General features: G+C 42.7%; 1 protein-coding gene across 1 annotated transcript; it reads right to left on the reverse strand.

Moving 5' to 3' along the window:
• Window positions 1–26,684, reverse strand: Prrg4 (proline rich and Gla domain 4). The gene is made up of 6 exons (XM_052724942.1): window positions 26,310–26,684; window positions 25,832–25,956; window positions 17,932–18,095; window positions 15,501–15,549; window positions 13,143–13,275; window positions 1–5,902 (listed from the first exon to the last, which is right to left on the reverse strand). Exons 2-6 carry the CDS (start codon window positions 25,932–25,934, stop codon window positions 5,671–5,673), a joined length of 681 nt encoding a protein of 226 aa, XP_052580902.1. The 5' UTR covers window positions 25,935–25,956; window positions 26,310–26,684; the 3' UTR covers window positions 1–5,670.
• Window positions 26,685–27,145: the final 461 nt, after the last annotated feature.

The raw sequence follows: 27,145 nt of genomic DNA on the forward strand, positions 1-27,145 counted from the left end.
GTGTATTAAATATTAAAACTTTATTAAACAATAACACCCACACAGCTGTAGCTCAATCATTTAAATAGGATGCTGGCCCAGCCAAATCAAAGATATATATGCTATAAACATTATTTTGAAAACATGCAATTAGTTGGTCAGGTTTAACCTGCACAATATCACATGCGAGTCATTATAGAATAAGCAATAAATATGACTTAGTATAAAGTTTATTCACATGTATAAAAAGTAAATGTAACAAGAAGTTCATTAAAATAAAACACAGTTATGTTTCAGGAAGGCTATGCATTAAAAAATGGGTTGCTTTTTCCAGATAATACAAATACTGATACACTTGTACTGGTTAACATCAAACTGTTAAAACAATGTTTGTAAACCCCAAACACGGCAGAAACGCAGTCCATCAGACTGAAGGCGTCAACATATATCATACATATTCCCGTTGACCAGAGACAATATCTACAAAAGTAATGATTTTTATTTCTATCTTATTTTAATTAAAAAAATTTTAATTGCATTTATTTACTTATTGGAGGGTAGTGATGTATGCAGGCCACTGCACACATGTGGAAGTCATCAGATACCAATTCGCAGGAGTAAGTTCTTTCCTTCAACTATGTGCGACCTAGGGATTGAACTGCCATCTTGGCAGCAAGTGCCTTTACCCACAGAGCCTTCTCTTCAGCCCATTATTTAAATTTGTTCACTTGGTGTTGGGGATCAAACCCAGGTGCCTGGTGTAAGCTAAGTATGTATTCTACCACTCTTCCCTCAGTGTTTGGCTTTGATTTTCTTTCCTAGTTCTTTCTTTGTTTCTTTTCATTTTTTTTTTTTTTTTTTTTTTTTTTTTTTTTTTTTTGGTTTTTCGAGACAGGGTTTCTCTGTGTAGCTTTGCGCCTTTCCTGGAACTCACTTGGTAGCCCAGGCTGGCCTCGAACTCACAGAGATCCGCCTGGCTCTGCCTCCCAAGTGCTGGGATTAAAGGCGTGCGCCACCACCGCCCGGCTCATTTTTTTTTTTTTTTAAGATGGTCTCATTCTGGTCAAGGCTGGCCTTGAACCTGCATCAATCTTCTTCCCTCTGTTTCTCAAGTACTACTATTCCTGGCATAACCATGTCTGTCTCCAAAAAATCTAATCCTAAAAAAAAAGAATTACAGAAATACTAGACATTCCTCTATTAGTATAAATGTCATCCATTTCAGATCAAACAACTAGTAAAATTTATTTTACATCTGATTAAAACAAAAATATTATGACTAATATGAGCTTTTGTTAAGCACAAGTAACTTTTAGCATTAAAATTCTCTTGCACATTTAGGAGGAGTATACACACAAATCAATTATTTGAGAAATAGAAAAAAAATCCGATTAGAAATTCGGAGACCAATGCAAGGAAGGAGGGATGTTAGTTCAAACCACTGCGAGAGTGTTTGTCTGGCACGTACAAGGCTGTGGGCTTGATTACCAACACCAACACCAACACACAAAAAGAAGAAAGTCTGGAGGTAAACGGGGGCCCAAAGGTGCAGAGGACCGTGACCCTCTCCAGCTTTGGATTGTTCTGAGAGCATCCCTCCCCGTCCTCCTCACTCAGGAGCACATTATTAACAGATGTGCAACTCCCACAGCCAAGGCTTGTACTCTTTTTTTTTTTTTTTGTCCTACCAAATGTAGAGTTTTATAACTGTGTCTTTGTCTCTTTCAAATCTAATTATAGCCATATTCCGTTCATTTCCTAATTGTAACGGAAAGAAAGTCGTATATAAAACCTTTGTGGAAACAGATTTAATGTTTAACATCCAGCCATTGCCCAGAGAAGAAGCAAGACTAAATAAAACGCCCCACAGTGACCACACAAAGACCTCAGCACCAAACACACCGCACGGAAGGAGACCACCAGTGGCACGGAAGGCTGTGTCTGTGGCTGAGAAATCCCCTCCAGTTGCCCGGGGCCTGCTAACGAGGGTTCTATTACATTTTTCTGTTTGTATTCAAAGTATCATGACATCTAGATGCTCTAGAAATACCAGTGATTTCCCCCCAGTGTTCGTGGTGAATTCAAGAGCCCTTCAAGTTAGGGTTAGATGGTAAATATAAGGCTGCCAGTGGGACAAGGTGAGGCTGTCACAGGTATGTCCTGAAGCTAACTTTGGGGTTAGACTTGGGGAGTCAATAGAATAGTTCAAATTAGGATTCAGTAAAAGATACAGGGTACGGAGGTGTGTGTAAGCTGGGGTAAAACTCTTCCCTGCCATGAGCAAGGCCCTGACCCCCAGCACTGTAAATTTAAAATAAATTTCATATATGTGTGTGTGTATATATATATGCCAGGTATGGTGGCACACACTTTAATCTCAGCACTTGGGAGGCAGAGGCAGGTGGATCTCTGAGTTCCAGGCTTGCCTGGTCCACAGACGGAGTTCCAGGACAGCCAGGACTACAAGAAGAAACCCTGTCTCAGAAAACCAAAATAAAATAAAAGTAATAGTTTTAAATTTATCTGTATGTGTGCATGTCTGTGTGAGTGTATGCCACATGAGTGCAGGTGCCTGAAAAGACCAGAAGAAGTCACTGGACACCTGAGAGACGGCATTGCAGGTGGCTGTGAGCAGCCCAACATGGGTGCTTGGATCCAAACTTGGGTCTCCTGGAAGAGCAGCAAATGCTCTTAACCACTTGAACAATCTCTCCAACTCTCTCATATCTTTATATGTCTACTTGTCCTCTAGGCTTAGGATTATGCTCCCCTGTGAAGTGTGGGATGGGACTAGATAAGTGGGTTACTCATTGCAAAACCAGCTTTCACCAACCTGGTAGACTTCAAGCAATCCTGCCTTAACTCTGATTGTTACAAAGTGAGCAACGTCAGTTCTAGTAACCTTTTAAAAAGAGAATTAAAGTCAGTGTAAAGCACACAGTTATACCAGGGAAGGGAAGATGCAAAGAACAGCAGAACTTTATAGGTAATATGGGTGGCTTGAAAATACTTCTAATTACATGGAGGTGTTGATAGATGATTTACTTGTGACCAGCAGCCAACAAGTCTGAAAATGTAAAAGGATAAAGCTTTGCCACTCTCTAACAACTGACATCTTCCTTTTATCTGCCTTAATGAAGATCATGCTGTCTTGTGTTTTGTTTTGCTTTACCTGAGACAAGATCTCACTAATTACTCCGGGTGACCCTTGAACTAAGTATGTGGCCCAGGCTGGCCTCAAACTTGTGATCCTCATGCCTATGCCTCCTAAGTGCTGAGACTGCTGGTGTGTTACACTGGTGTAACACAGATTACAATGCTATAAAAGAAAGGCACACACACATTCACATTCACAAACGCTGCAAAATGATGTGGATTTTCTAAATATTTAATTTGGGTGTAATTATCAAATGCAAGCAAGGTTGTGATCTCAACTCTATAACATCATAAAACAAAGTAACAATTTATAAAGAATCTTAAAGAATAGGGAAATGTCTGACAGAAACAAACAACAAAGAAGACCACAAATTTTTTTTCTAGTCAGCTTTTCTTTTCTTTCTTTTTATGGTTTTTCGAGACAGAGTTTCTCTGTGTAGCTTTGGAGCCTATCCTGGAACTCACTCTGTAGACCAGGCTGGCCTCGAACTCACAGAGATCCGCCTGCCTCTGCCTCCCAAGTGCTGAGATTAAAGGTGTGCACCACCTTCTCTGGTGTCTAGTCAATTTTTCAAGAGTTCAAGTTCCTTGACCCCAGAGCATATAGTACCCTGACACATGACAAGCAAATGAACTGAAATAGACAAGCATGTAAGTCAGGGAGCGTGTGCTCCGCTTGTGAGTCACTGAAATAGACAGGCATGTAAATTAGGGAGCGTGTGCTCCGCTTGTGAGTCACATTCTGCTACATTTTCGTTCTGTTTGGGTGCTGAGGATCTAACCCAGGGTCTTGCACACATGTTAAGCACGGACTTTTCCACTGAGCTCCTCTTCTACATTCCTGAGGAAGAACTGGTCATTTATAGGACTACAACAGAAAAGTATCTGTTGAAACTATAGTATGTTTTCCATGTGTTAAGATGTACTAGAAAAAATGAGGGAGACTGAGAGTTAACTTAATGATACAGCATGTGCTTAGCATATGTGATGCTCTGGTTCAGTCTCCAGCATACACACACACACACACACACACACACACACACACACACACACACACACACACACAAGCTGGAAAGGCTTTCTGGTGACTTTAGTTGGTAATGCTGAGGAGTCTAACCTCATACATATGAAGTAAGAGCTCAACCACTTGCCTCTACTATTCTGTCACTCAACTTCCAGCTCAATATTGTGCATGTGTGTGTGCACATGCATGCGAACACATGTATGTAGAGGCCAAAAGTTGATATTGGTATCTTCTTCAGTTGCTCTCCACCTTAATTCATCTTTAACTTAATTTAATTTTTTAATGGTTTTTGAGACAGGGTTTCACTGTGTAGCACTTACTGTACTGGAATTAGTTCTATAGATCAGGCCAACCTCGAACTCACAGAGATCCTCCTGCCTTGGCCTCCTGCATGCTGATTAAAGGCTTGTGCTCCTACCACTGGACATTGTTTTCTGCTTTTGTTCTTCTGAGGCAGGCTTTCCAGCTGTCCTAGAACTCACAATGTAGAACAGGCTGGCCTTAAACTCACAGAGATCTCTGCCTCTTGAGTGCTGGGATTAAAGGTAAATGCACCACCTCACTGGCTCCACCTTAATTTTTGAGACAGAGTTTCTCACTGAACTTGGAGGTTCCTGATTCAGCTGCAGTGGCTAGCTACCAACCCCAGGGGGCCTCCTATGTCCTTCTACCCAGTGCTGGGATTGTAGGTATGTATCAAGTACTCATGGTTTTTGTTGTTGTTTTGTGGTTTTGTTTGTTTCAAACCTGGGTACTGAGGATTGAACTCAGGTCCTTATGTTTGCAAGGCAAGCACTTTCCAAGTGAGGTGTCTCCTAAACCCATGAGTAGTAATTTCTAGAAAAAAACAACAAAACCCTCTTGGTACCTCTTACCCCACGGAAACATGATGGATAGCAAGTGAAAAACTAAGACCTGCAAATTTGGTGGACGCTCTGCACCAATTGAATCAGAAAAGCAAGTGATTATATCAAGGCCACAGAGCTACACCAAAATGTCAAATTCTGTGAAGTATTTTTAGCCAAAAAGAAATCCTAATGAAGAGAAGATCCAATATCATGATTTGACATTAAATTAATGATTGACGGTTCCTAGTTTCCTCATTCTAATTATTAACAAACTTTGTCTTGTTTTGAGACAGGGTCTTGACAGGGCCCAGGCTGGCCTTGAACTCTCATCCTTCCCAAGTCAGCCTCCTGGGTGTGAGAATTATAGGCATTCATCACATTACCCAGCTATAGCAGACTTTTGAACCAGTACAACATACATTGCACAAAGGCACTTTCTTCTTAACTTCGAGGAAATGAAGTTCAAGTCTCTTACCAAGATGATAGAGATCCAGTCCCGGTCTGAGCCGAAAGCAGAACTGTGGTGAATTCTGTTCAGTGTGTATTGCTCCTTCATTCCTTGCAGTTTGTCATAAAAAGCTGAATGGGCAAATCTTTTTTGTTTCAGGGAGAACAAATCATTCAAACCACATGAATGTCTTACAGCAAGGCGGCAAGGTGGGCTTAATGAGTCGGGAGTGACATAGACTTTTTAAATACCCTGAACCCTTTTGCTGGTCCAGGATATGGAGGTGGTGGTGAGACACTGTGTTTTCTGGTCAGTGCTACTGCCTGTTCATAGGAAGGTGGTCCTGCGTCCTCTAAAGGTGGCGATGAAGGTAAGACAGCTTCCTCCGGGCTTCTGAAAATGATGGAGGGTGTGTGTCTGGCCCTTCTTGTGTAGACAGCTGAAGAACTAAACAGAGAGATGACATTTAATTGAAGAGAAGTGAATTTCTGGGATAATGACATTAAAAATTCTAGAAGCCAGGCAGTGGTGGCACATTCCTTTAATCCCAGCACTTGGGAGGCAGAGACAGGTGGATCTGTGAGTTTGAGGCCACCCTGGTTTGCAGAGTGAGTTCCAGGACAGCCAGGGTGACACAGAGAAGCACTGAAGTTAGACATTAGTCAGAAACTAATCCTGTCATCCTGTGATCAAAGTCAAGCTCCCTGACTCAGTTTCCTCCTCTCTAAAATGGGGTAATAGAGCTACCTCAACAGAGTTGCTGGTGTGCACTGAGTAGGACATTTGACGTAATGCTTCCAGCAGAGTGAATCCCTTTTCCTCCTGCTCTGGAAATCAAATCCAGGCTTTGTTGTGAGGTGGCATGTCGCCAAGTCACTTCAGTCTTGTTGCCTGGTTGACTCTTGACCTTCCCAAGTAGTATTTCTGCCATGTAATCTAGACATGGCCTGCTTTCCATGATTACATAGCTCCTGAACCCTCTTTGCAAAGCCTCTCTTATTCTGGATTCACTGTATTTTTCATAGCTTTCTTCTTGGTTAATTATACAGAATTCTGAGACCCCCTTTTTCTCTCTGCTCTATTTTTTTTCCCCTGAGACAGGGACTCAGTAGCTCAAGCTGGCTTCAAACTCACTATGTAGTTAAGGATGAGCTCGAACTTCTGCCTTTACCTCCTCAGTGTTGAGATTATAGGCATGTAGTGCTGGGTACTGAACCGTTGACTTCATAAATGCTAGGCAAGAGATCTACCAACTGAGCTCCACCCCAACCCCCTTCTCTGTGCCTTGACTGGCATTGTTCCATTCCGGGAACGCTGTCTTTTTCTTTTCTCCAGCTTTTTCTCTAAGCCCATTTATTCTTGGCCAAGTACATAGTAAAGCAGTGGCCTAGTGTGTGTAAAGATCTGGGTTCCACTCTCCACAGTGAAACAAAGAGTCTAACCCGCTCTCCTCTCTTCTCTTCATATTGGGATTGAGCCCAGAGTCATTGGCATGCTAGTAGGCAAGTACTGTACTGTTGAGCTGCCGTCTCTAGTCATTGGAAAATTTTGGGAAAGGGTCTTTTCAGGTTGCTGAGCTGACCTTGAACTCACTATTGTAACTGGTCCTGAACTGGCAATCCTGACTTCTAGAACTGTAGATTTGTACCACTATACCTAAAGAATACTAACAATTTCACAAAACCTTATCAGCCAGTGAAAGCTAAAATGCCACACAGGTCTGACATTTTCCATCCTCTCCTCTGAATCGCAAACTACGTTAAAATTTTTAAAATTACATTTATATGTGTGTATATATGTACACATATATATGCACACACATATACACACACATGCCACAGTGTGCTTGGGGAAGTCCAAGAACAACTTTCTCAGTTGGTTCTATCTTGTAGATCTCAAGGATTGAACTTGGGTCATCAGAATTGGTGGCAAGTGCCTTTACCCACTGAGCCATATTGCCAGTCCTCAAACTACAATTTAAATGTTAGTAAATTGAGCTGTTTAGACCGTGGAGTTGGCTGGCTATAAAGTATCAATGCATAACTCACCTCCTAGAATTAAGGGTAATATGACAATTAAAGTCAGACAACTTTGGTCAACCTCTGATGCATGTCTATAGTTTTTTTCCCACTAAGGGACAGTTGATATAGGTCTGGGGAGTTGTCTTGAAACCTTGATGATCTGAGTTTCGATTCCCAGAACTTTGTAAAAGGCAGACACAGTAGGATGGGCATGTGTAACTCCAGCATGCTCACTGTCATTTTAGGTGTTTCTCAGACATTGGTTTGTCCCCTCTGGAGAAATGTCAGCTCAATTCCTTTATCTTTAGAGCTTGTCTTTTGTTGTTTTGCCCTTCCTTCACCTATCTAAAAAAAAAAAAAAAGGGTTTTGTTTTATACCAGTAGCCAGTGCTCTTAACTGCCGAGCCAGCTCTTCAGGCCCTCTCGTCTGTCTTTAAAATCTTTGAAATAAAATGTTATTTTATTCTGTCAAATCCAAGTTTCATTTTCCTCCTCAGCCAGAAGTCAATACTCAACTCCCATTCTCCCTATATGTCCTCCAGCTTTCTACCAGCCATCAAATCCCACAGCTTCTTTTCCCTCAGACAAGTCCAGACTCCTGACCTCCCCTGGGAGTCCCACGCTGGCATCCCAATGGGTGCTCCTCTACCTTACAGGTTCTTCCTGCTCTGCTGTGCATTATTTAAGCAATGTGTCTGCTTTGGCCACCTCTGTGTTCCCAGGATGGAACAGATTATGGCTTTCTCAAAAACCTTTTCCAAAAAAGCAGCCTTTTATTCTTCTTGTTCTAACAGGATTCACCTGTCACCATCTTCCCTAGACTGAAATTTCCCAGCCCTTTCAAATTTTTAAATTTGGAATCTCTCTCTCTCTCTCTCTCCCCCCGCCCTCCCTCCATACACACACACACACACACACACACACACACACACACACACACACACACACACATCTCCCTCCCTCTCTCTCACCAAATGGTAATCACTCTATGTCTTCTTTGAACACTCCCCCTCACTTTCTAAAACTCCAGAACACACTGAGCAGCAGGTGTAGAGGAACAACGGCAGCACTTGGTGCACAGGCAGCAAAACTTAGCTATATAGGGACAGGTGGCCAGTTCACCGGCTACTATTTTATAATTTACTGAGTTAAAAAATCTTACTTATGCCGGGCGGTGGTGGCGCACACCTTTAATCCCAGCACTCGGGAGGCAGAGCCAGGCGGATCTCTGTGAGTTCGAGGCCAGCCTGGACTACCGAGTGAGTTCCAGGAAAGGCGCAAAGCTACACAGAGAAACCCTGTCTCGAAAAACCAAAAAAAAAAAAAAAAAAAAAAAAAAATCTTACTTATGATACATCTCAATTTAAATTTCATATGAACATATGAATGCTGAGTACCTCTATAATCAGTACAAGCTCTGAACAGGTTTTGTGTTTGGTTGTTTTGTGGTGCTAGGAATTGAACTCAGGACTTTACATTCTACCACTGAGCTACAGCTTCCAGCCCCTGGGGACTATTTACTTACTCATTTGTTTATTCATTTAGATGCTGGGGACTGAACCCAGGGCCCCACATGTATTATACAGGTGCTCTACCATTGAGCTGTATGCCTGGGTTGGAGGCTATTTTTTAAATGCATAAACACTACAAAGGCACATAGGAATACTCTTTCTCAAATGTGTGGAACAACCTGAGTTCAAAAATGAATAATAACAATAATAGTTAATACTGATTTAGTACTATACACTAAGCATTATTTTAAGCACTTAATGATCTGGGCCACCATATTGCACAATGCCAAAAGACATTATTCACACATCTGTGTGAACGTTGCTCCCGTGGAACTATGATACATGATGGCTTTGATTATTATGGGGAGTGTACATGTAAGTAACATGTCCAAGGACTAATCCTAGTCAATTGTGTACTCAGGATCTGAACAGCAGCATGTTAGCTCCCACAATTTCACATACATTACTGTATCACATCCTGTTTCGACCCAGCACAATACACATTGGTCCCTTTCAGAAACAAATGCTAGTCTAAGACTGCTGTTATTTTAGAATGGAATCATATCTTAGAGTAATATGCCAGAAAATATATATTAAGTGGCAAATGAAAGTTTACAAGATGCTCAGTGTTTTGAAAATACTGTACCAGATTAACCAGTTAGACTAATACTGTGTGATTCCACATATGTGATGTCAGAATAGCAAAATTCACAGAGGCAGAAGGTAGGATGATGGTGAACTTGAGCTGGTGGGCTGGGGACTTGAACAGAAGATGGGGAGTATCTGGGTCCACTGGCATGGAGCTGGAGATGACTGTAAAGTCGTGTGAATGAGATGAATTCTGAACTTGAACAACTTACTTACAAATATAAAAGAAGATAAATTTTATTTTATGTAAACTACCATTCCGGAAATGCACTTAAACTGTATTGTTAAATACCAAAATTAAGTTGCAAATGAGAACACATAATGTGCATACCAAATCCACAATAGTAGCTTCTCTTTTTTCTTTTGTGTGTGTGTGTGTGTGTGTGTGTGTGTGTGTGTGTGTGTGTATGCAAATGTGCATGCATGTGCAGAGGCCAGAGGACAACTTTGGGTGTTGTTCCCCAGGAGTCATTTTGGGGTGATTTTTTGTTCATTTGTTGTTTGAGACAGGGTCTCTTAGGTAGCCCTAGCTATACTGGAACTCTGAATGTGGATCAGGCTGGTCTTGAACTCACAGAGATTCACCTTGCTTTTTTGAGACAGGTCTCTCACGGAGACCAGTACTCACCAATTAGGCTAGGCTGGCTGTTCAGAGAGCTCTAAGCCTCCAGCTGTCTGTCTGCCGAGTACTGGGACTGTAAACACTTGCCAACATGGCTGCCCGTTTACCTGGATGCTGGGGTCCAATCCAGACTCCATGCTTACATAGCAGACATGTTACTGACTGGGCTATCTCCAGCCTAGCAGTTCTTTCTTTCTTTCTTTTTTTTTTTTTTTTTGGAGTCAGGGTTTCTCTGGCTCTGACCTGGAGCTCACTTTGTAGACCAGGCTGGCCTCCAACTCACAGAGATCTGTGATAATATTTTATTTGTGCTGAAACGTGGTGATATTTTACCACATACACTCTTAATGGCTGAGTGATCTCTTAGGACACTAAAAAAAAAAAAAAAAGCTTCTGTGGGCACAAACTAGAATAAAAAATTTTGAAGACTTTAATCTTCATTATCAATACCATTTGAGACACTCATATAGCAATAGAAATAACTTTTAAGTGATTCTCTCAGATGAGCCAACATGATCTCCTTTAAGCCTTCAAGAGGGAATGCTTTGCTGGCTTGGGACTGGCTATACTGCTGAGGATGCTCTTGCATTTCTGGTCCCCCGTCTCTTCCTCCCAAGTGCTAGGATGGCAGACACATTCCACCCCTGGTTTATGTGGTGCTACAAATCAAACTCAGGGCTTTTGTATGCTAAGCAAGAACTTTACTAACAGAGCTAAATCCCTAGTCCCCCAGAAAAAAATACTCTACTAAATGTTGTGGAGAAATGTATCCTTTATATTTACTGATCTCATGTAAAGAATTTTTATTTTTAAATAAGTAACTTTTAAGATGATAATTCTGACAAACAAACAGCCAAAGTTATAAAACTGGCGAAAGAAAACGATATTATGAAACTTTAAGAGGAATAATTTTTTCCCTCATTCATTTCAAAGATGAGAAAAACTTAAATATATATATCTATCTATATATATATATAGATATATACACACACACACACACACACATACACACACACACACACACACACACACACACACACACACACACACACACACATATATATATATATATATCAAGGAGGGCAGGAGAGATGGCTCAGCCATTAAGAGAGCGAGTTCCAGGACAGCCAGGGCTGTTATACAGAGAAACCCTGTCTTCAAAAAACCAAAAAACTCAAATAAATAAATAAATAATAAAAAATAAAAATAAAAAAAATCAGTAAATAAAATAAATAAAGAAAGCAGATTGAGCAAGCCAGGGCAAACAAGCCAATAAGCAGCGTTCCTCAATGGCTTCTGCTTAGTATCTCCAGGTTCCGCCTTGGCTCCCCTCAGCAGACTGTGACCCAGGATTTGTAAGCCAAATCAACCCTTTCCTCCTCACGTTGCTTTTTACCACAGCAGTAGAAACCCTAACCAAGACAGTTTTGCAAATAATTATGGTCCCTATGAATTCTTATCAGTCTCTGTTAATGTTCTATTTATCTTTAATTGGTAATAATTTTATTTTATTATTTTTGAGGTATCAATAATAGGTTAAAGCCAGTTTCCCTTCCATCCTTAAAACAAAGTGTCATATTCCCAGACTGGCTTCCAGTTTGTTTTGTAGCCAAGGATGATCCTGAACTTCTGATTCTCCTTCCTCCACCTCCCTTGTGCTGGTATTTGTAGGCATGTGCTACCACAGCAGGTGTATGTGGTGCTGAGGACTGAACCCAGGACTTCTTGCCACTAGGCAAGCACTCTACCAACGGAGTTATATCCTCGGTCCCTGAACTGTTTTGCTTCTGCCACAGAGATCTGTTAAGTTCATGACCCAGTAAACTGCTGGACTTTCTGTTTTTGAAAATAATGGGGCAGCGGCGTCAAAAGGAGTGTTGTATACATTCCAGGGAGTGCTGCACTACTGAGCTGTGTCTCCAGTCTCTGGAATCTTGAGACCAGTCTCTGTATGTAGCCCAGACAGGTACTGAACTTGAATCCTGTTTCCCTACCTCCTAAGTTCTGGGATTATAGCTCTGAGCAGCTACACCTAGATCTTGTATTCTTTTGAAGGATCTTAGAAATAGCATCATTAGCCCATATTTGCCATGACACACAGGTGGCCATACACATATACACTAAATAAATAAATACGTTTTAAAAATTTTAGAAACAGCATCATTAGATTGTTAATGTGGATGTTAAAACACCAGACATCTGTCAGCCTAGAGTCTGGGAAGACAAAAATGTAGTGTGGGATAGGGAGAGGACACTAACAGAGAAACTGGCAAAATCTGAATTTAGAGTTTAGTTAATGATGATGTTACAATGTTTGTGTGTGTGTGTGTGTGTGTGTGTGTGTGTGTGTGTGTGTGAGAGAGAGAGAGAGAGAGAGAGAGAGAGAGAGAGAGAGAGAGAGAGAGAGAGAGATCAACATCAGTGTTTTTCTCAGTTATTCTCCACCTTGTTTTTTGAGACAGGGTCTCTCACTGAACAGGAGGTGGTCAATTAAGCTGGGCTGGTTGGCCTGCAAGCCCTAGGGAGCCCCTGTTCCCACCTCCCTGTACTCCCTGGAGCACAGGCCCATGCTGCCACACCAAGCTTTTCTAGTTGCTGGTGATCTGAACTCAAGGCTTATGCTTGTGCAGAAAGCACTTTCCCGACTGAGCCATATCTCTGGTCCTCTTTTCTTAGTTTTGACCGATCTACTACGGTAACATAATTGGAAATTTATGGGAGAAACTGAGCAAAGGGTGCATGAAAATTCCCTGAACTGTCTTTGCAATCATCTTGACGATCTAGGATTATTCTGGAGTAAAAACCTCAAAACAAATAGCTATCAGTTTGACCCACTTAAAAACAACACTACAGAATGCACCAATGAAGTTACTATTTTGACTTACCCCAGATACGGCTGCCTGTTACACTTGGTGATACACAGATAGTAACCAAACAGGCCAAATATAACCAAGAATACTCCAGCGGCAATTAATCCAGTCAGAAGGCCCATAACATCAATTTTCTCTTTGTTAACATCTTAAAAAAAAACCCAGTAAAGTAAGTTAATAGCATGACTGAAAAGCATCATCTATAATTTCAACAAATTTAACACATTACTAAGGAGAATTTCATAACTAATAACTGCTTGATTTATTTATCTATTTTTCTTTTTTTTTTTTGAGACAGGGTTTCTCTGTGTAGCCTTGGCTGTCCTGAAATTGGCTCTGTAGACTAGGCTGTCCTCAAACTCCCAGAGATCTGCCTGCCTCTGCCTCCTAAGTGCTGGGATTAAAGGTGTGTACCACAATATGGCCAAGCAATACTAATTTATCTTGAAGTCTTTGTGTCATAGAACTACCTAAAAAATGTAAATGATATTTGTTATTTAAATTTCTTTTTTTCTTTTTTTTTCCAAGACAGGGTTTCTCTGTGTAGTTTTGGTTCTGGATCTCGCTCTGTAGACCAGGCTGGCCTCGAACTCACAGACATCCGCCTGGCTCTGCCTCCCAAGTGCTGGGATTAAAGGCGTGCACCACTACTGCCTGGCCTTTCTTTTTCTTTTTTTAAAAAATTATTTATATATTGTGTGTGAGAAGGTTGTCGTGACATACATGTGGATGTCAGATGGCAATTTCTGAGAGTTTGTGTTCTCCTTCTACCATGTGAGGCCTGAGAGTTGAACCTGGGTTTGGTGGCAAGCATCTTTACCCACTGAGCCATCTTGCCAGCTCTTAGGTGGCATTTCTTAATTATGTTTATTATTTCATTTCTTTAAACAGGTCATATTATGTGAATAATATCTAACAGTAAGTGGGATAAACATGTATTTTGCTCAGCTAGACATGTTGGTCCCTTTATTAGGCAACCTTGGAATAGTCCCCTACAGGAGGTGCCTAAAATAAATGAAAGAATCAAGGGCAAAATTAATTAAATAAATGGCCAAATGCAGCTAGAAGGAGAAATGGAGAGAAGGCATTAAAAAACTGGTTATCAGCCGGGCGGTGGTGGCGCACGCCTTTAATCCCAGCATTCGGGAGGCAGAGCCAGGTGGATCTCTGTGAGTTCGAGGCCAGCCTGGGCTACCAAGTGAGTTCCAGGACAGGTGCAAAGCTACACAGAGAAACCTGTCTTGAAAAACCAAAAAAACCTGGTTATCAGGAACAGAATGACAGTCAGACAGGACCAGTCAGTTCTACTATTCTGTAGAAAGTTGGGTAACTATTGCTGATAATTTACTGGATATTTCAAAACAGAAGATTTTTGTATTATCATCTCAAATAATTGACAAATGTTTGATGTGATAGATATGATAATTGCCCTGATTTGATTACCACACATTGTATATAAGTGTTAAAATACCACACTGTATTCCGTAAATAGGTACAAGTATTATGGATCAAATTATTAAAAAGAAGAGCAAGCAGCTTGAGATGACCAACACAGGTAAGACAGAGAGGCCTTCCCTTCTCTAGTAGCTACTACTTCTGAATAATCTCCTTTTGTTTTTTTGGTGCTGCAGATTGAACCCAGACTTTCGTACATGCTAAGCGTGTCTTCAACCACTGAGATATATCTTCAGTGATTCTCTTCTTCCCGCTCCCGGGATGGGGTGTGGTCTCCTAGAGTCTGGGCTGGCCTGGGATTCACTATGTAGCTGAGGAAGGTGACCAAAGAGATTACAGGTGTACACCACCATACCCATTTTATGCCAGTTTTGTGGCTCAAACCCGAGGCCTCATGCAAGCACTTTACTAGTTGAACTACATGCTCACTGTGGGTGTGCGCCTGCGTGAGTGCAGGTGTGTGTGTTCGTTGCTGGAGAGCAAGCCTAGATGCATGAGCTTGCTAGGTAAGCACTCTGGAACTGCAGCCCCAGCCCTACCTAACTTCAGCCTTATCCAGCAACCTCATTTACCTCTCAGAGGTGTTCTGTTCATTTGTGATGGTAACAAAAGAAAAGGTTATACTAGTTTATAAGCTGAAACTAACAGGGTCCTACTTCTGTGCAAGTTTTAACTTAGCCCAGCTGCTTAAACAACCTTTAAGCCCATTATCTCATTTCCCTAAGATCTCACCAAACTTGATTTTCAGTATGTAAACAGACGAAGGTAGCCTTCTGTCTCGCACAGCCCAGCATATAATTGAGAAACAGTCCTTGGTATGCACATTGAGCAACAGCCAAGCTCAGACATCAAGACTAAAATGTGTTACGGCGATGAGAGGTGAGGACAGCATGACATGTCAGCAGTTCTTCCCCTTACCCGATCGTGTGGTCGGTCCTTTAGTCGAATAATCCCGCCAAAACGTAGTCTAAGGAAAAAGACGACACTTTCAGATTTCTGTAATGTAGTATCATTTCATTTGTTCCCAGTGACCTAGATTGGAGGTGGTAAACTCTTGGCCTGTGGCACAGTCGGGACATCAGTTCATTCAAGTTGACGGGAGTGACTCATGCTGCTGTCTCTGCTGTCTGGCTAATTGGTGAAGGGATTGCTGCTAGTCCCAGCTCTCCATGACCATGCCCTGCTAGTCTCCCCTTACCCAGTTGAGGCTGGCCATCTGTGAAAGCAGTCTGATTTTCTGCACTGGGGGGTGAGGGGGTGGGGCTCGCTTTGCTAGGAGAGTTGAATTCACTGACTTGCAAATTTATCTCTCAGGCCGTTCAAGTTCTATGCGCTTTGAAAGAATCGAGGAGTTTTGAGGAACCATGATGAAAGAATAATTTTAGTTTGTTAGCTTGTTTTTTTGAGACAGGGTTTCTCTGTGTAGCCCTGGCTGTCCTGGAACTCACTCTGTAGACCAGGCTGGCTTCAAATTCAGAGATCCACCTGCCTCTGCCTCTGGAGAGCTGGGATTAAAGGTGTGTGCCACCACCACCTAGTTTAAAATAATTTTTTTAAATTATGAAAAACATCATTAAATCCCAACAGGCACAACTATAAAATACGTTCTTTGTTTTCTCACCTCCTGCATGTGGCAAATATTTGCAGGAAGTGAGTGATTGGGAAGGATTATGGAAGAATGGATAACTAGGTTCTCTCTATGCACTTGGAGGATCCCTGGGGAGTTTCTTATTCAGCAAAGAGCAAAGAAGGATGCTTGAGAAGGGAGAGCAGGAGCTGGCATTATTTACGTGTAGAGGAAGTGAAGCACTTCGAATTCTTCCGGAAGATTCTGTATTACAGCAGGCTCAGTGTTACCTGTCTGTGCCCTGTATTATCTAAATTAACAGGCAGGACTGAATTATATTTTAATGGAGATTTTTTAAAACAACAACAACATTGGGCCTGGAGAGATTGCTCAGTGGATTAAGAGCACTTGTTGCTCTTGCAAGAGGACCCAAGATTGGTTCCTGCCAGCCATAGTGTGGCTCACAACCATCTATAACTCCAGCTCCAGGGGACTGGGAAGCCTTAGTCTGACCTCCTCGGGCACAGGTAAGCATATGACGCACAGACATATATGCAGAAAAAACACTCATATGCATAAAAAAATTGGGAATTAAATTTTTAAAAAAGTCCCTCCCCCTTAGGACAGGTATGGACGCTTTTTTTTTGTTTTGTTTTGTTTTGTTTTTTTTTTGTTTTACGAGACAGGGTTTCTCTGTGTAGCTTTGCGCCTTTCCTGGGACTCACTTGGTAGCCCAGGCTGGCCTCAAACTCACAGAGATCCGCCTGGCTCTGCCTCCCGAGTGCTGGGATTAAAGGCGTGCGCCACCACCGCCCGGCTTAGTGGTGGTGCATGCTTTTAAATCTCAACATTCAGGAGACAGAAGCAGGAGGATCTCTACTTACCCAGACTCCCAACTCAAAAAAAAAAAAAAAAGATCCTCTCTTAAACTACATAGACAAATCAATAAAATCCTGACACCAGAGGCCACTTTACATCCTCAGTGCCAGAGGCTGGTGAATGGCTGGGTGAATGGTGGAGAGAGCTTGTTGTGCACTCATAAGGACCGGAGCTTAGACCCCAGCACTCAGCTGATGAGCAGCACATATATACACATACGGAGATAAAATTAATCTTAAAAACCAAACACGTAATATCCTCAGTGCCTGGTACATAGGAGACTGTCAATAAACAGTTGAAATAAAGATGTGGGCAATCAAGGCAAGATCACTAAGAGGAAAACTTGCGCTTTGTTTTAAATGATTGATGCTCAAAGCACTAACTCCAATGATGTCTTAGTTGCTGGGGACAGAACCCAGGGGCTTGGGCTTTCTAGTGCCGTGGCCTCTGAGCTATCTTCAAATAACATCTTGAACTGAAATCCACTCTGCCCTGAGACTATTTTTTTTTTAATATAATAAACATTGAACACATGGCTAGGCATGATGGCACATACCTTTAATTCCAGCACTTGAGCCCAGCCTGGTCTGTGTAACAAGTTCTAGGTTATCCAGGGCTACACAAAGAAACCACGTCTCAAATAAATAAATAATTAATTTTTAAAAAGGTTAAACACAATATCACCACAAAGCCCATAATTTGCTAATTATTATAAACAAAAGCTAGTGAAGCACAAAGCCAACTTTCAAGAGGCTTACTTAGCATTTTAAGAAGTAGAAGGAGGTAATAGGCATACGATTTTGATTTTGTTTAAAGCACATAGGTCTATAATGCATTTATCACCACTTTCTCAAAGTATAATGAAGTAACTTTCCAGGTGATTGACATCACCAGACAATTTACCGTTTTTTCGTCATCCCCGATAATCTCTCTGGCTTCTTCATAATTACAAAACTCCTCATAGCATTCTCTTTCCATGTCCCCGGGAGTGAAGAGTTCTAAATCAAACCTATTGTACAGGAGGCGGCGGTGCATAAAGACGTTTGCTGCTTCTTTTGTTGTAAAGACTAATAAAGAAACACAAAAGGATTTCAAACACAATAAAGGTAAGGCAGACACTTCCTGTTTTAACTGGAGGGAAAAAAATCATTCTCTCGATATGGGTAAACTGTGCCGACCTTTCCTGGGTGACCTCCAGATTGGCCTCCCAGATAGCATCAGTAAAACAGCTTCTGGGAAAATGTTGGCAATTCCAGACAATACTTGAGTTGTTTATGCCCCAAATTATTAACATAAATAAAAATTACTAAAGTTTCAGTTATCCGGGCTGGAGAGATGGCTCAGTGGTTAAGAGCACTGACTGCTCTTCCAGAGGACCCAGGTTCAAATCCCAGTACCCACATGGCAGCTCACAGCTGTCTATAGCTCCAAGATCTGACACCTTCACACAAACATACATGCAGGCAAACATTAATACACACTAAAATAAAAACAAAAAAATAAAAAAAGTTTCAGTTGTCCTTCCTGGTGATTATTTTTTTCCTAAAAATAACAGATGAGATATTCTTTCCAAAGGTTGTTTCCCTACTACTTTTCCTTTCCTTTTCTTTTTAGTGCTAGAGTCCAACCTAGGGCCTTAATGATAAGTTAGTATGGTCTTTTGGTGTGTGCGTATGTGTGTGTGTGTGTGATGTGTGAGCTCGTGTGTTGGTGCACCTATGCATTAGGAGGCCAGAAGAGGATGATAGGTGTCCTGTTCTATCACTCTCCATCTTATTCCTTTGAGCCAGGGTCTCTCACCGAACCTCAAACTCATACCTTTGGGGATGCTGGCTGGCCAGCAAGCTCCCAGAATCCACCTGTCTCTACTTCCCAGGACCGGGTTACAGGCCCATGAGTGATCATTCTTGACTTTTGCATGGCTGGTGCAGATCAAAATGAAGCTCCTGCAGAGCAGGAGCTTAGTCACTGAGCCGCCTCCCCAGCCCCACATTAACACTTGTATATTGCAGGTTTTATATAAGTGTATGCTAAAAGAATTCTAAACTCCTATTTATAAAATTACAGGCGAATCAGAAGATTAACTTAGAGCCATTCAGCCCATCCCAAAGGAAGAGCTCCTTCCACCCCTTCATCCCACCGTCCAGACAGGTGTCCACAACACTCAGTGGGATTTCGTCCACATTTGCTGAGAAATCAATGGGAAACATAACAAGGTGAAGCATGTGAGAAGATGAGGCAGGACAAGCTTGAACTGAAAGTCAGCCTTGGCTACACAGCAAAATAAGGAAAAACACGAGGTGGGGGAATATGATTTGTGAGTTTTGTAACCTCAGGCTGGCCATTATTTTTAGTGTCATGAGAATACTCAGATTTTGCCCGAGATCTTTTTCTATACATTAACTATCTAAGTAGGTTAGACTCTTCTAGATCTGTCTTGGCCAGTGTAGACGTTCCTGGCCATATATGACTACTAAGCACTAGAAAAGTGGCTAGTCTACTGATATATAAAAAGCACTCATGGAATTTCAGATTTCATATTGAAAAATACGTGAGAGAGCACAGACAAGTTATATATGTGTATACTTTGAGAAGGCATTGTGGATATTAGGTAAAATAAAAAACATTAAAAATCTATTTCGCCTATTTCTTTTTGCTCTTTTTTTTTTCTTTAATTATTTCATTAATTACTTGAGGCAGGCTCTCCCTATGCAATTCTAGGTGGCCTGGAACTCATTATGTAGGCTAGGCTGGTCTTGAACTTTTACAGAAACCCGCCAGCAGAGCTGGGATCAAAGGCATACACTACCACACCTGGCTTCTTTTTGCTTTTTCATTTATGCCTATTAGAAAAAAAGTTGAATTATTTATGTGATTCCCATAATATTTCTTTTATCATCACTATTCCAGGGTGTCAATTTCTTACTCTCTTTTTTTTCCTGGCTTTGCTGGTGATTGAAGCCAGGGTGTCCCACGTGCTGGGCTGGTGCTCTGTCGTGGGACCACAGCCCGGTCTTAGTGTCAGTTCCTCTGTAATAATGACATACAGGCTGGTGGAACGGAGGGGAAATGATAACGAACAACTGCTGACAGCTGTCTTATCTCACAAGGCAGACCGAGAGGCCAGGATGCTCCAACACTCCTGGCCCTTCTCCACTGCCTCCTTGTAGAGAGAGCCATGCTGTCAAATGAAGTTGCAACGAGGACTTTCTGCAGTCTTTGTCGCCCTCTCTAGCACCCCTGCAGTGGCTTGCAAGTCTCCTTGTTCCTTTACAACTTGATGTTAACACAAGAGCCAGAGAGAATCTTTTAAAGAAATGTTTTAGCCAGGAGTGGTGGTGCATGCCTTTAATCCCAGCACTCAGGAGGCAGAGAAAGGCCTTGAGTTAGAGGCCAGGTGGGTGTATAGTGAGATCTTGTCTCAAAAAAAAAGGAAAAAAAGTTTTAAATATTTGTGTGTGTGTGCTTGTGTGTGTGCAATGTATGTTTGTGCACAAATATGTGTATATGCAGGCATGCTCACGGCCTGTTCGTGGATGTCAGAGGACAACACGCAGGAGTTGGGCCTCTCCTTCCACCAAGGAGTCAACTCAGCTTGTCAGGCTTAGCATAAGCAAGTTCCTTTATCTCTTGAGCCATCCTGCCAGACAAAGAAAGCATTAAAACAAAAACAAAAACAACAACTTTTCTGACTTGGAGAGATGGCTCAGAGGTTAAGAGCATTGATTGCTCTTCCAGAGGACCTGGGTCCAATTCCCAGGACCCATAAAAAACAAAACAAAACAAAACAAAAACAAAAAATAAAGCAACAGCAGCAACAACAACAACAACAACAACAAAAAACACCCAATAACTTTTCAGAAGACAGAGGCAGGAGAATCTTTGAGTTTGAGGCCAGCCTGGTCTATATAGCAAGTTCTAGATATCCATGGCCACACAGAGAAACCCTGTCTCAAAAACAAAAACAATACCTTTTTCTGGGTATGGGGGTGAAAACTTTTAATCCTAGCACTCACTCGGAAGGTGTAGGCAAGTGAATCTCTGTAAGTTTGAGGCCAGCCTGGTCTATCTGGCAAGTCCCAGGCCAAGCAGGACTGTCTAAAAATAATAAAAAATTTAAAAAAGAAACAAAAACTTTCTTCCTACTTTGCCTTCTCAAAATCTCCTAGTAGCATTCTCAAAGAGTTAATAAAAAAAATATTCCATTAAAAACAAAACAAAACTGGGTGGTGGTGGCGGCCACCTTTAATACCAGCATTTGGAAGGGAGAGGCCGGCGGATCTCTGTAAGTTTGAGGCCAGCCTGGTCTACAGAGCAAGTTCCAGGGCAGCCAAAGGTATATAGTGAAACCCTGTCTTGAAAAACCAAAAACTAAAACCAAAAATATAGTAAAACAAAAATCCAACCAAACCTCCTCGTGGCATCCCTACCTCCGACAGAATAAAGGCAAAGCCCTTCTGATGACCTAGTGGTCCCCTCCTGTGTGGTCCCCTGTCCTTCTGGGCTGGGTTCCTTCCACCTTCCCTCCTGTCGTCTGCTGTAGCTTGCTGTGTGCTTCAACCACACTGTGTCTTCCCTACCCGTGTGCTTGCTGTTTTTCCCAAGTGCAGGCATGCTCACGGCCTGTTCGTGCATCTTCTCTGGGATTTTGTTCAACAACTCTGACCCCCTCCTCCTATCCAATTAGCATATTTTGTCATGTTCGGCATTTCCTGACAGCACTGAGCCCCAACCTGCTTTTAACATGCTTCACTTAATTATCTGCTACTATAATGTTCTCTTTAAAATGTTTCAATTAATTAATTTATGTGTATGTGCATGTGCCTAGGTGAGCTTATGTGTACCAGGTGCCTACAGAGGCCAATGGGTGTCCAAACTGGAATTACAGACAGTTGTGACATGCTGTGTCCGTGCTGAAAACCAAACCCAGTTCCTTTTCAAGAGCAACAAGTGCTGTTAACCAGTGAGCTATCCCTTCAACTTTCATGTTCTCTTTTTTAGTGGGAAGGATCTGCAAACGGAGAGATACTGGTTGCTGGCATATAAGAGAGGCCAAAAACTTAGGATGTGAAGAAACGTACCTTTCTTAACTATGGGAAAGCACTCTTGGACCTAAGTTCTTTTATTCCTTTATTTAGATTTTGTGTGTGTGTCTGTATGTGTGTGTGTGTGTGTGTGTGTGTGTGTGTGTGTGTGTGTGAGAGAGAGAGAGAGAGAGAGAGAGAGAGAGAGAGAGAGAGAGAGAGCGCAGAATGTAGCAAATGCAGATGCACAGAGGCGAGAGAGAGACAGAGAGAGAAAGAGAGAGACACAGACAGAGAGAGAGACAGAGGGAGAGAGAGAGAGAGAGAGAGAGAGAGAGAGAGAGAGAGAGAGAGAGCAGAATGCAGCAAATGCAGATGCACAGAGGCCAGAAGGGGCCATCTGGTGTCCTTTCTATCACTCTTAGCTAAACAAGGATCAATTACCACGAACGTGGGAAAACCTGGGTTATAGAGTGAGATCATATCTCACTTTGAAAAACAAAACAAAAAGAAGCATTGCCAACTTTCTCATGGACAATGCTTCCATCATCCAGCTCATAAATACCCATCCACCTCACCCTAAGACCCTTTACTAAGCCACTTTTCTTTTTGAATAAGGTGTTTCTACGTATCTGAAGCTGGCCTAGAACTTGCTATGTAGCCCAGGCTGGCTTTGAACCCACAAAGATTCTCCTAAGTGCTGGGATTATAGGCATGTGCCTCTCCACCAGGCTATTAAAAACTACTTTTAATTAGAAAACAAAAGAAAAAGAGCTACAAATATTTTTACTTTTCCTGAAATGATATTTATGATGATGTCATGAATACAATCTAGGATTATTCATGACACTGTAATTGAACTTCACTTAAGCGTGCCTTCTTGGATCTGCAGTTTGCCTCTTCTCTGAGTGTGAAAGTATCAATTCTGTGAGGGGCTAACCTTACATGTAACCTTCAGGGCCAGCTCAGACTTTTCCCTGCTTTCCTCCTGATCTCAGAAGAAACACAGTCAAATTTGCCTCTGTTTGGAATACAGCAAACTTCTTTGGAGTGCCCAGGCCTCCTAGTGAGGGCTGCCACCTTCCTTTCCCACGACCACGACCACTGTGTGTGCGTGCGTGCGTGCGTGCGTGTGTGTGTGTGTGTGTGTGTGTGTGTGTGTGTGTGTGTGTATACTGGCCTTTGAGCCCGTGTTTTTCTTTCCTGAACTCTCCTAAGAGGCTGGCTATCTACGCAGTCCATTGTTACAAATCTACTACTCAAATATCCATTCTTGTCTTCTCTTCCGTTTCCCTATGTTTTCTAAATGAGACCCTCTGTTTCAACAGTGTTCTAAGATTCTTTTAACAGAACTGTGCTGGGGGCTCCCTTCCCCACCTGCAGTTTCAGTAGGTATTTCCATATTCATCATCTCACTTTTTATAGTTTCAGTTACGCCAGGTCAACCAATGTCTAAAAGTATGGAATAGAAAAACTGCGTGCCATTCTGAGTAGTGTGATAAACTCTCCTATCCCTTTCATTTTGTCTGTCCAGATTATGAATCATCCCTTTGCTCACAGTATCCACGGTCTGTGCACTACCCGCCCACTAGTCATCTAGTAGCCATTTTGAACAGACCATGCCTGGTGGTGTGCTGTGTTTATCCATAGGGTTCAGTACTGTCTGAGGTTTCAGGTATCTGCTGAGGGTTTTAGAATGTACCCACTGAAGATAAGGGGAGGATACTGTGCCTTTAACATTTCCATTCGTTTTTGTCTCATTTGCAGATGGGAAGCTTTGGCTGTCTTTTATATAGCTCTTCCAGCATGGGCAACTGCCATTTACTCTTCTCCGTTTTCAGGGTCCTCTGTTCCTACCTCTGTTACTGTGCTTAGGGAGAGTATCTGTTTATCCCACCTGGCCCAGAAGAACAAACATTTCTTGAATGATAGTCCTTTCTACAACTCCAGCAGCTGGCAGAGGACCGGACACACAGTGTGCTTATATATGGGTCCCGACTCATTTTCATTTCCCACAAACATGGTAGGCTGCTCTGTACCTGGGTCTGACTCCTAAATTACTCTGTGATGTTTGTGACAGCAATGCCAGTCAATGCCTGTCAAGTGAATGAACGTACTCATGATCATGCCAGAGAGCAGTATCTGTGTCCTACTGAGCATGGCTCATCACCACAGGTGAAGGCTTGGGAAGCACAGGAAGGATTCCTTCCATTCTAAAAACCTCTCTCTGTTTCAAATTTCTCCATCCAATTGCCTAGAATTTTGCCATCAGAATTTGATTTCTTTAGGCTAACGTATTACCCTTTCCTAACACACACACACACACACACACACACACACACACACACACACACACGGCAGGGGAGCACACTTCATTAATCATTAATAAGCCTGTCAGGAGTATTAGTAACAGATTCTACTCAAGTAAAAATAAACTGAGAACTGTGTTGTAGAGTATTAGTTTAAGATGTGTTATATTCTTTTATGCTGTGGAATATTTGTTTAATGATGCAAAGATGTGTTGCATTCTTTATGTTGCATTTGTTTAACTCTGTGAAACTGTGTCACTTTGCCTGTCTAAAACACCTGATTGGTCTAATAAAAAGCTAAATGGCTAATAGCTAGGCAGGAGAAAGGACAGGCAGGGCTGCCAGGCAGGGAGAATAAATAGGAGAAAAAGAGGGGAAGGAAAAAAAGGAGGAGAGGAGGGCGTCAGGGGCCAGCCACCCAGCTACACAGCCACCCAGCTACACAGCCACCCAGCTACACAGCCACCCAGCCACCCAGCCACCCAGCTACACAGCAAGCCATGGAGTAAGAAGCAAGAAAGGTATATAGAAAGGTAAAAGCTCAGAGGCAAAAGGTAGATGGGATAATTTAAGAAAAGCTGGCTAGAAACAAGCCAATCTAAGGCCAAAGCATTCATACGTAAGAATAAGTGTATTTATTTGGGAGCTGGGTGGTGGGTCCCTCAAAGAGTAAAAGAATGAAAAAACCAACAACAGAACTGGATCTGTTAAAAGGGGACAGGAATGTGTGAGTAAATTCGAAGTGTTGGTGACTCATTAGGGAAAAGGAGGCTGAGAGCCTAGGGCGCTTTTTTTTTCCCCTCCTGGTCTTAAAAGCTAGGTTAGGCTTTTAAAATGCAAGCAGGAACCAATCTGCTTGTGACCTGTAACCGAAAAATTCTGGGCTAGCAAGCCACACACTTATCTCTCAATCATCTGCCTTTATATAGACAACATAACATTTGAAAAAAAAAATGACCGGAAGGGTCATTCCGCCTCCCCATTCCATCATTCTACAGAGGAAGTCGGTCAAGACAAGAATTCTTTGCACAGGGTCTCTCAAGTCCAGACTAGGGGGCAGGATGTCACTCAATGGTAGAGCGCTTGTCTATGCAGGGACTCCCAGCGGTTCACAAACAAGTCCTGACAGGAGTCTGACCTCCCTGTCAGTCTTTCCAAACAGCAGCCTGCTCTTTAGAACTAACACACAGCTTCGTCTAGGAAACGGCAACTCACTGATTTTCGGACTTTCAATTCAGTTAACCACAAACCAGGTGTTAAACATAAGTTTGTACATACTGTAGTTAAAGAACATAAAACCCCCACAACCCTAAACAAGAAAGCCACAAATTAAAACAAAGGATACGTTGTTGCTCTGTGGTTCACCCGGGCGTGTAATTCCCCCTACCACACTCCACTTGAGATCTGTATAGTAGACCCCTCTTGGTTTCCAGAACTGTTTTCTCCCAGTCGGCAGCCATGCTTACTTACCTTCTTCTCGGGCATGTTCAGAATCCTTTAAGCTTTTTGTGCAATGAGGAAACGCGAGGGTAAGTCTGGTCAGCTGGCTGAGTACGATCAGAAGTGGAAACATAGTCTAGCAACTGTCATACAAACTAAAACAAAAGTAACAAAGACATTTTTTAAAAAAGGAAAAAAAAAAAAGCCCCTGTCTCAGCGGGTTGGGTTTGAGTAGGAACTGAGTCAAAGACCTGTTGTACCCAAAGCCGTGGTGCCACTGCGCCCCACGCGCGGTTTTTAATCTGTCAGACCCAAGGCGCTCCGGGCAGGTGAAACCCCTCGAGCGCCGGGGAACAAAAGCTGCTCCCCGGAATCTGCGGAGGAGAGGTCGGACACAGGCCAAGGCAGACGCTACTCTGGCCGGCGCAGACGGGCAGCTAGATGCCGGAATGCCACCGCCTAGGCATCCCCTCCCGGTGACTCCCCACTTCTCCACCCCGAGCCGCACCTGCGTCCCCAGGAACATGTTCCACCAGCCTTGGGAGGGAGCCGAGGTGTCTGCTGGTCCCCGAGGCGGCCTGGCTCTGCGTCGCGGACGCTGTCTGGATCCCGGCGACAGTCGGAGCCTGGCCCTTCGCGCGCCCGGGTGACACCAGCGCGCAGAGGAGGCGTCCGGGATCCGCGTAGGGGCGCTCGGGGAACGCGCGCCGTGCAGAGGCCAGCCTGTGTCCCCAGGACGCCGTCACCGCAGCGGGACAGGGAGGAGAGGCGTGTCTTTGGCGGTCACCTGGAGGAGCTCCTCCTCCTGGACTCGGTCCTCCGCCCTGCGCGACCGCGCTGCTCTCAGCTGGAGGCTGCTAACGCCCTGGGCGCAACGAAAGTTTTCCCAACTTAGATGCGAAACTTGGGGTTCCGAGGTTACCTTCGGTCAGCTGTTCTCACGGGAGGTCCAGGGACGAGAGCACAATATTCACCCGAGAAAAATACACTTTGTTCGTGATTTACATTGACACGTGACCAAAAAATTAATTTTTTGTCTACAAAAAATTTTGTCTACAAAATTCTTTCACGATGTCTCCGACATCAGATTTTTTTTCCATGATAACAAGGTTTCACCTCTTTCACTTTCATGTTCTCTCTCTCTCTCTCTCTCTCTCTCTCTCTCTCTCTCTCATTTACAGTGGAAATTTCCAGAAGCTATTTGACATGCAATGATATCATCACTCTGCTAACGATTAAAACACCAATGGATGAATGCTTGGGATTTTTTCATATCTTTCATACTACTAGGTTAGTGTCGGTATGCAAATTTTAACAGAATTGAACAAATTGTGCCTATTCTCA

The sequence above is a fragment of the Peromyscus californicus genome, unplaced genomic scaffold, assembly GCF_007827085.1.
Source record: "Peromyscus californicus insignis strain IS unplaced genomic scaffold, ASM782708v3 Scaffold_7__1_contigs__length_154581171, whole genome shotgun sequence".
NCBI lineage: Eukaryota > Metazoa > Chordata > Mammalia > Rodentia > Cricetidae > Peromyscus > Peromyscus californicus.